Here is a 10,685-nt window from a genome sequence, read left to right as displayed (position 1 = left end):
TTTGCCGTACGCGGGCCTCTCACTGTTGTGGCCTCTCCCGTTGCGGAGCACAGGCTCCGGACGCGCAGGCTCAGCGGCCATGGCTCACGGGCCTAGCGCATGTGGGATCTTCCCGGACCGGGGCATGAACCCGTGTCCCCTGCATCGGCAGGCGGGCTCTCAACCACTGCGCCATCAGGGAAGCCTTAGATATCCTTTTTTGAAACAAATGAATTTATTTGTACGTAATTACTGTTGGTATGGGTATAGAAAGGTGACAGACTCATGTAGTACCTGAGGGAATGTAAATCTGTACACTCTTTCTGAAGGCAATTTATCAGGTCCATCCAAATTCTTAAAAATTGTTCATACCCATAGGAAAGGAAATGTTTGGTCCATTGTGATGTGAATACATAAATAAAAGGGGCAGATCCTCCCTTCAGTGTAATCCCAATTATAAATGTAGAAGGAAGGATGGAAATAAAATACTGCTATTTGGCAAACGCCACAGCAGTAATTTTGCAGGCAAGAACTGTCAGTGGATGCTAAACTTAGGAGGGCAAAGCATTTCCTCACAAGATATCCAGGGGGAATAAACAGAAACTGCTTAGTGGAGAAATCAGGCACACCACCACAACCGAGCAGTCAAAGTTAATACCACCAGTATTGAGATAGAGACATCATGTGTCCTACCCCACTCTCCCCAAGTATGGTAGGTACACTGTGATACTCCTGCCCAGAATGTACAGCCTGAATTCTAAATCATGAGAAAACATGAGACAAACGCAAACTGAGGGACATTCCACGAAACAGTTGGTGAATACCTTTTGAAAGTGTTGAGGCTGTAAAAGACAATGAAGATCTGTCCATGATTAGATGAGACCAAGGAAGTATAACAAATGTGATGTGTGATACTCGCCAGGTTCCACAAAAAAGCTTTCAAAAAGAACATTAGTGGGACAATTGGTGAAACTTGAATAAGATCCGTAGTTATACTGTTTTATAAATATTAATTTCCTGGCTTTGACAACTGTACTGTGGTTATGCAGGATGTCAGCATCTGGGGAAGATTGGTAAAAGGGAACTATCTGTACCCCTGGAACTGTTATGTAGGTTTGAAATACTTTCAGAGTGAATGTTTAAAAATGTTTATACCTTTGGTGCATTATTTCCATCTTTAGAAATCTAGCCTGGACACTTTAAAACATTTGTCTTAAGGAGAAGTTTGTTCATCAAATTCTACTTTTCAGTTTTCATCTCTTGCATCATGATGATCCTGAAATATTAACCAGGTATTTTTTACCTTACTGATGGTCCAAATCAATTAATTGAATGGTTGTGAAAACAGTTTGTGAAGCTTCCAGAAGCTACAGAATGGCCAATTGTGATTTCTCTCTTAAGAGCTAAAGGAAATATTTACACTTAGACAGATGTTTGGTCGCAGGTTGTAATTGATGTAGGATTGATGTAAGAGCATGTGTAATTGATGTAGGAGCATGTGCAGTCTATCCCAGGCCACTAAATGATGCCAAAACTAACACAGTAGAAGACTGTAGACAATATCAAGTATCACAACTGGCAGTCAAGGCCAGATGACATTCCTTGTTGGCATATTCCCAAAGGAAGACATTAAGGTACAAAATGAAACTATGGTCTGTCACCAATCCCACAATTGGGGAAGCACTTAAACAGATTGTCTACCTTGTCTACTCTAGTACTGCAGAACCATTCATGAATCTTTTAACTAGAAAGGATATGAAAGTTGTCCTGGTTATTCTGGATGACATTTCAAAATTCTTCTAGTTGTTGAGAAACTAGACAAAATTAAAACCAAAACAAAACAAAACTTAGTACACCAAACTGTGGAAGCATGCACAACGTTGAAACTTTTCAAATGAACCATGAAAATGATTTTGTCTACAAGAATTCATTGATTGCCAGGCTATTATGTCTTTTTAAAGAAAAGTGGTAAAACACATAACATGAAATTTATCATCTTCACCATTTTTAAGTGTATATAGTTCAGTAGCATTAATTATATTCACATTGTTGTGCAAAAGAATTTCTCATCTTGCAAAAGTGAAACTCTGTACCAATTGAACAATAACTCATTTTCCCTCTTCCTTCAGGAAGTGTGTAACCAATAAGTCTCCCATTCGTTGTGGTGGACCTCAGTTTGTATGTTGGGACTTGCCTTCAGCATTCAGTCAGGCAGTGTACAGTTTCATTTCAGCCTTCACTTCCAGCTTGTGTTGAGCCTCCACGTTAACCAGAAGTGAGTGCTTAGGGCTTCTCAGGTCATTCCTGAGCAAGCATACATCTCTGGGAGTATGCACAATCCTATGAAAGCACATGGCCTTCAAGAATCCCAGAAGTGGGTCTTCCCTGGTGGCGCAGTGGTTGCGCGTCCGCCTGCCGATGCAGGGGAACCGGGTTCGCGCCCTGCTGTGGGAGGATCCCGCATGCCGCGGAGCGGCTGGGCCCGTGAGCCATGGCCGCTGGGCCTGCGCGTCCGGAGCCTGTGCTCCGCAACGGGAGAGGCCGCGGCAGAGGAAGGCCCGCATACCACAAAAAAAAAAAAAAAAAAAAAAAAAAAAAATCCCAGAAGTATGTGAGAGCTTTTCAGAGTCTGCTATAGACATCTCATTCCCCATGTTTTCTCTAAGCTTTTTGGTTAGCCAGTTTTTACCCAGTTATTATGTGTTGCTTTTGGCAGTCATGATGTTCCAACAATTGCCTTTGATTGTTTTTACCAAATGCCCCTGGGGCCTATTTGTACTGGATGAGTGCTGAGTCAGATCAAATATATATGCTCTTGCTAGTGGGGTCTTCCAGGGAATCAACAAACAGATTACATGATAATTCCCTGGGGATTGGTCTTTGAAGGAGATCCAGTGCTGTCCCACCCCTCTAGTTACTGCCCTGCTCCTGTTTTTCACCACTTCAGGTGTTGGTTTTCAAGGTTATAGCAAAACAGGAGAAGGGACAGTAAGAAATGACAAGTTAACAGGCCATAAAACTCACTGATTTAGTAAGATTCTTTTTTTTTTCTCGAGTAAATGCTCCTCAGATTCCCTTTGTTTGATTTTCAGAATTCTGAAAAAGTTGATTCTGGAAAAATGTCCAGTGTTTTCATTGCTTTTATGGATATAAAATCTATTTTCATAAGTCCTTACTCTGCCATTTTTGCTAACATCTTTGAAAAGGTGTTTTTGCTGCAAATAGAACTCTAGGTTGACAAGTTTTTCTTTCTGTACTCTAAAGATATCGATCTCTTGTCTCCTGGCTTGCATTGTTTTTTTTTTTTTTTTTTTGTGGTACGCGGGTCTCTCACTGTTGTGGTCTCTCCCGCTGTGAAGCACAGGCTCCGGACGCACAGGCTCAGCAACCATGGCTCACGGGCCCAGCTGCTCCGCGGCATGCAGGATCCTCCCGGACCGGGGCACGAACCCGTGTCCCCTGCATCGGCAGGTGGACTCTCAACCACTGTGCCACCAGGGAAGCCCATTGCATTGGTTTTTTTTTTTTTTTTTTTTTTTTTTTTTGTGGTCATTGCATTGTTTTTTGATGTCTCTTGTAATTCTTATTCTCTTGGTTCTGTACAAAATGTGTCTTTTTCTCTCCAGGTGCTTTAAGACTATCTCTTTATCACTGATTTTCAGCAATTTTATTATGCTGTACCTTGTAGTTTTCTTCATATTTCTTTCTGTTGCTTGGGGTTATTTGAGCTTCTTGGTTATGTAGGTTCATAGTTTTCATCAAATGTTTTGTTTAAACGTCATGGTACTCTTCATAACTGTCCTTTTTTTCTTGAATGATAGATGAGGGGTGTTGGTGTGGGGGTGAATATAGCATCAAAGGGAAAAGGATGTTGTTTTTCTCTCTGTAGATGGGTGATCTCTCAGATTTAACAGTGACTGGACAAGAGTAGGGACTCAGCACTTGGGGGGAGTACTTGTGAGGACTGGGGAGGGTAAGTTATAAAAGAAACACAAAACCTGAAATCCAAAAACTTTCTAGTAGGGTATCTTCAGAAGTGAATTGGGCTTCCCTGGTGGCGCAGCGGTTGCGCGTCCGCCTGCCGATGCAGGGGAACCGGGTTCGCGCCCCGGTCTGGGAGGATCCCACATGCCGCGGAGCGGCTGGGCCCGTGAGCCATGGCCGCTGAGCCTGCGCGTCCGGAGCCTGTCCTCCGCAATGGGAGAGGCCACAGCAGAGGGAGGCCCGCATACCACAAAAAAAAAAAAGTGAATTTTAGGAGGGCAGTGATTTCACAGAAGAAATAAAGAATTTCCTTCAAGGCACAGGTAGAGAGAGTGATGTGTTGGTAAATTAGCTCTCCAAAAAAAAAAAAAAAAAGAAAAATCCCAAGACAAAACACAAAAAGCCTTTGTTGGTAATGTTTATCAGTTCCCATGGTCTAAATACTTCCACCATGGCCATTTGTAAGTTACCAATGGTTTAACAACCAACTTGCAAAATTATTTAAAATTTAACAGCTCTTGTGAGTCAGTATAAACCAGTGGAATATATGGCACCAACCATAAGTTTTAGGAAAAACAAGCCACTTCTAACGTAGCACTCAGCAGGTATTTCACCCAGACCCTTGGAAGGGTGACAGCCATAGATCAGTCAGAAGACACAGAAGTCAAGAGGAAACATTTAGCAAATAAGATGTCATTGAACAACAAAAGCCCTTTTGTGAGTGCTTCATATTCTTTAGAAGCTGGGGGCTGTTTGGAGGATGGCAGTGGATGACGCTAAGGCAGGGAAGAAGGTGCAGATTGCATGAAGGACAATCAGGACTGTGTTTCCAGTGACAGAAGCAACGTGGAAAGAAGGTGAGTGGAAGTGAGGTAGCAAAGACGTCCTTAGAGAATAGTTCTGGAAAAGGAAGTCCTGTGTTAACTTTTATTCCCTTTCCTCATGTTTTAGCCTCAGTTGATTTCACCTGAAAAATTACGGGAAGGAAAACCAGAGTGTGAGTTTTTATAATTTTTTGCAAAGCTTTTCTATTTTGTTAATACAAACTTTTTACTTCTGACTCTACTTATTAGGTATGTGCAGACGTGGCAACATTTTGAATGTGTGGAAGATTCCAATTCATTTATTGGTATTAAATAGCTACTTTGGTGAACACAGAAACCTAGGATTGAGAGACTGTAATTCTTGCCTGGATTACCCCAAGAATGTAATATTCTTGCACAATGCCTGGTTCACCCCAAGAACATAATAACATCTTTGATCTTAGTGAGAATGGTCCAGAAATGACCAAGGAGGGTCAGGTGCTCTGATAAGCAAACATAGGGATGAACTGAGTTGACAGTGCAGAAAACAGTCTACATTTGGGTTCATCCTTGGTGGGTGACTGTGCAAAATTACCAGCTATGACAGCAACTTGGCGGCTCTGTCACTAATTCAAGTGGCTTTGGTTTGCACTATTGTTGCTGGTGTCATATGGATTAAATCTGAGAAATTACAGTGTCAAATCTTTAGAATAAAGTCATCTAGACATTAAATTAGTGGAAATATATCTGCAACCTCCCTACTTGCCTTCTTTCAGTCTCTCTGTCTCTCTGTTTCCCTCATTCTGAATCTTTGGCATTCATTCTAGTTTTAAATTAATTCTTTGGTTCAAATTCTTTCTCACATTGATGGGTTTGGTTTCCCCATCTAAAATTTGTGTCATTGCATCTCTAGCATTGTATGAAATCTTCGAAATAAAGGATGCTGCAGGAAAAATTGGGGAGAACATAATGGTCACTCACAGAAAGGTCCTGTCCACAGGGGAGGAGGAGGAGGATGTTGTTTATCCTCCTTCCCTGAGATAATTCTGTATGTGGTTCACTGTATGTGGGCAGCTGTAGCTGGAGTCATTCAGGCTTGGAGCACTATATATATATATATATATATATATATATATATATATATATATATGCCGCATTAGAAAGTTAGCTCTTAGCATTTATATTGCTTAGTGAGAACAGAGGGGGAGGAAGGATAGTTAAATCATAATAAAAATGGCTAATGAGGTGGAATCTAAATCATGAAGAGGAAAAAAAGATTCAAATAAGGGAACTGAGATTGTTGTGCTAGATCAGTTATTTAGAATTTAGGAATGACTTTACTATATTCAGTGATTCAATTTGATAGTGAGGATGCTGGTCATCTAATTGTTCATTTCAGAGGAAAAGGGCAATAAGGGACCAGTGGCAATTTCAGTCATCTGCAAAGAGTAATGTTTGTTTCAGTGAGGATTAAGTTTATTTTAGAAACTGTTAATACTTTCCCCTCCAAAGAAATTCCAATCTAAGAAAAGAGAAAATTTGGTTTCCCATTCTGCCTTACCCCTATTCTGTCACAGGTCTTTTCTTAGTCTTTTTTATCTTTTGAGGCATCTCATTTCTTTTCAGAACTTTATGGAATGAAATTGCACTAGATAACTATCTTCCCTCTTCAGACATTTCTAGACAAAGGTTTCCAATTAGATCAGAAAGAAGTGGTTCCTAATATGTATAAAATAGATAACTAATGAGAACCTGCTGTATATAGCACAGGGAACTCTAATTCACTGTATAGTAGAAACTAATACAACATTGTAAAACAACTATACCCCAATTAAAAAAAAAAAAGTGGTTTCTGCCACATGGCTTTGTTCTCCATGGAGAGAGATTTTGACAGGGCAATAGACTTTTCAGGGGCACTGGGGCTGCTTTGTCTTTTTCCTAACTGCTTTGGTTATGCATCCCATTTACCAGAAGCCTGCTGATAAGGGGTGTGACATTGGCAATAGTGAGCAAACAGATGAGAGCTTTGCCTAGGGATTTTCTTTTCCCAGTCTTTCTCTTTTATTCTCTTAAAAAAAGTCAATATACTAAAACTTCATTTTGTTCTTCCATGGACGAAGAGGGTACTTATAGAACTTTGGACATTTATAAACCACTCCCTCTCGTGTCACTTAGTGTAATAATATAATGGTTATATCATAAAGACAAAGTGCAGCTTTATTGTCAGAAGTAGATAGGCTCAAACATGACAACTGATACCTGAATAAATGCTTATGGGCTGAAGCACGTGTCCTTGCTCAATCACTGTCAAAAATTTCTGGTTTATACCTTTCCCTTAACCCTCCCTGCTCTACATCTTGATTGGCACATATATTTCTTCTTGTGCAGATAATTTATGTTAATCACTTATATGAAGAATGTCCTGAAACTTTGTTACTTATCCATTTTGTAGATCAAAACATTTCTTCCATATAATCCTCAACATATTTTGTATTTAAAAATAAATCTTTTTTTCCCCAGAGATTTAGGGATAATTTATGGATATACCTTCTAATTCCTAGGCCTTGGTTTTTTTCGTAGTCCAGGTAGGTTTCTTATTTCTCACTTTTCTTTCTGTATTTTAAATGACTTGTGTCTATAAATAGTATTCCATTGTGCTAATTCAGTCACCCAACCAAGTCAATTAAAATGTGATGGATGTACTAGTAAATTACTAAATCCATTAGGTTCAGCTGCAGTCCATTTATATTCATACTGTCAGATGTTAGGACAGTAATATTTCCACATTTATAGATTCAGCTACATTTGCTCTATTTCCCCTCTGCTGAAATGTGAATGTTTATTTCTATTACATTACATGGCAGAAAGTCACTAGAAAGGTAAAAAATTCAAATTCATTTTATGATATAAATTTGTAGATAGCTGTCCATTATGTATTCTTAAAAATAGAGTCTTAATATAGATTCTTTTTGCTAATGGGGAAAACTTCATGAAATAATTAAAACGTTAGGTAGAACAAAAGTAGAGTAATTAAAATTTTTTTATTTTACTTTATTTTTATTGAGCTATAGTTGATTTACAATATTGTGTTAGTTTCAGGTGTATAGCAGAGTGATTCACTACATTTTTTTTCAAAAAATATATATTTTTCAGATTCTTTTCCATTATAGGTTATTACAAGATTAAAATAGAGTAATTTAATTGGATTTTTTGGGTCTATAATTTAGTCCTTTCATTTTAAAGATTTGACACCAAGAACTCAACTCAGTTTTTATCTTCACTTAAGGGTCTTTTGGAAGCTGGAGCATTTCTGTACTTTCAGTCATGGTTGGCCTCTTTCAAAGACTGAAATAGATTCATATTTCCTTTGTAGTTGAATAAAACATCATTGATTCAGTTCTCTTGGTGAAACTTCATCATCATTACCATCACTACCTCTACCACTTCAGCTACCACCACTCCAATTACATCATTTACTACCACTGTCACCACTACCAGCACCAACACCACCCTTATCACCACCACAATCACTGCCACCACTACCTCCATCATCATCATCAGTCCTGGAGTACCTAACTCCTGGAGGTTCACAATTTGAGAATGTGGGCCTAAAATTCTCAAGGAAGCATGAAGAAGATAAACACATTTCACCAATTTTATGTATATATGAACTGAATCCATGGAGTCAGTGGTCCCTTTGCAATTTCAAGTACGAAAAGACTAGAGTTGAAATGGAATCTAAGCAATGCTGTTTTAGAGTGAAATAGAGCTAGCAATTAATGTCCATCATATATTTGTATCTAATTTGAGGTTAGGCAGCATCCCAACACCTTTTTCAAAGCACACACCACCTCCTTGTTCCTCAGACTGTATATGAGGGGATTCATCATAGGAGTGAGGATGGCACCAAGCATAAAAAGAACCTGGTCCAGCTTGGGACTGTGGTAAGAACTAGGTCTCATGTAGACCAGCATGGCTGGACCAAAGTAGAGAATCACCACAGTCAGGTGGGAGGAACAGGTGGCCAGGGCTTAGTTCCTACCCTCAGGGGAGTTCATGCGGAGGACAGCAAGGAAGATGAGAGCATAAGAGGACAGGATGAAGGACAAGGGGCTGAAGAGCACCATGATGGTTGTTGTCACCACAGCCTTCTCATAGGCAGAGACGTCTTCATAGGCCAATTTTAGAATGGCCATGACCTCACAGAGGAAATGGGAAATCTCTCTGGAACCACAGAAGGGGAAATGCATGGTGTAGGCCATGTGTGCGAGTGATGTAAGGGTGCCCCCAACCCAGGAGATGGCAGCCATCTGCAGACAGACCTTCTGGCTCATGATGAGGGCATATCTCAGAGGGTTGCACATGGCCACATACTGGTCATAGGACATGAGGGTGATGAGGATGCACTCAACAATTCCTAGAGTCAGGAAGAAGAAGATCTGAGTCCCACAGACCACTTGTGATATGTTTCTCCTCCCAGAGAAGAAGTCAGTTGCCATCTTGGGCACTGTGCTAGAGATTAACGTCATGTCCATGAGAGCCAGTTGGCTGAGCAGGAAGAACATGGGTGTGTGGAGGTGAGAATCCACCCAGATCAGGAGAATAAGGATGGAGTTTGTGGTGAGAGCCACAGTGTAGATCAGGAGGATGGCAGAAACAAGGAAGTTGACATGTTTCATACCAGAGAAGAGGCCCAAGAGGATGAAATCTGTATTTGGAGACTCATTGCTTTTATCCATGTCTCTGCCTTGTTAGAATTAATCAACCCTGAGAAAAAGCCAGAGGTGTAGAACTCATGGAGATTTATTGGATTCTGTTCCTAAGCTCTTTCCTTTTTAATCCTTATTAAAGTGTCAGCAGACTATGATACTTATGCAAATGACAGCATTTTAGCCAATTTCTTGGTTAAGTAGGCTCTCTCAAGTCCCCACCTATCTCCTTTACTCACAGAGCAAATTGCCACCATCTGGAACAGTTAACGTTCAGCCTACATCTAGTACGTAGTAGTAGCTCAGACCCAATACTACCATCTCCCCTCCTTCCCACCTCATTGCTCAGAGACTCTTTTCCCCCCTCCTCTTTATGCAGTCTCACTCCCCTACTTGAACCTTTGAAAAGTTTATGACATTTGTTCCACCCTCACACGTTTTTTCCATCCTACTCTGTGCCAGACACTATGCTAAGTCTCAGACAAAGATGAATAAAGTATAATTTCTGATGCCAAAGACCTTTAGCCTTATTGAAGAAGGTGACCAGTGAAAAGTACATATGAAAAATATGTGGAAGATATTATCAGTATAATGGAAAAATATACATGATACATTGTACAATGGGGATGGAAACTATTCTTTATTTTCGAAAGCTAGAGGAATTACATGATGGCAAAGTCTAACCTCACACAACCTTTAACCTGAACCATCAAATTTAAGACTTAGCATCGTGGAATTGTAGGCATTTAGAAAGGAAGGGTGTTTCAGAGATTATCTAGCCCAGAAAAATGACTTGTCCAGGGTCACATAATTACTTAACGTTGAAGAGAAATGACTAAAACTCATGCCCTGGCATTTTTTTAAAAAAATCACAGGCTGCTTTCAAATCCTCATAAAGTATATTAATGGTAGCACTTTTATTACATATAGCCTTGTATTGTTCTGTGGTACATTTAATAAGATAAGTCTAGCTCCCAGAACAGATAATCTTCCAAATCTCAGTGGCTTAAGGTAATAGACATATATTTCTCATAAGATGAAGTCCAAAATAGGCATCATTGATATAGGCAGATGGCTCTCCTCTGAGTAACATTTCTGGGACCCAGACTCCTGCCATTTTGTTGTTTACCATCTTCAACACGGACTTCTAAGGTCATTCTGTTCCTCTGTACCAAGCAGCAGCACGCAAGATGTGGAAGTGTTAATGGGC

General features: G+C 40.0%; 1 protein-coding gene across 1 annotated transcript; it reads right to left on the bottom strand.

Moving 5' to 3' along the window:
* Positions 1-8,566: 8,566 nt before the first annotated feature.
* Positions 8,567-9,571, bottom strand: LOC102984602 (olfactory receptor 2T27-like). The gene is given in 1 exon segment (XM_024116258.3): positions 8,567-9,571. A coding segment is annotated over 1 exon segment (939 nt). The 5' UTR covers positions 9,506-9,571.
* Positions 9,572-10,685: the final 1,114 nt, after the last annotated feature.

Source organism: Physeter macrocephalus, chromosome 2 (genome assembly GCF_002837175.3).
Source record: "Physeter macrocephalus isolate SW-GA chromosome 2, ASM283717v5, whole genome shotgun sequence".
Lineage (NCBI taxonomy): Eukaryota > Metazoa > Chordata > Mammalia > Artiodactyla > Physeteridae > Physeter > Physeter macrocephalus.
This window is presented reverse-complemented; position numbering and strand designations above follow the sequence as displayed.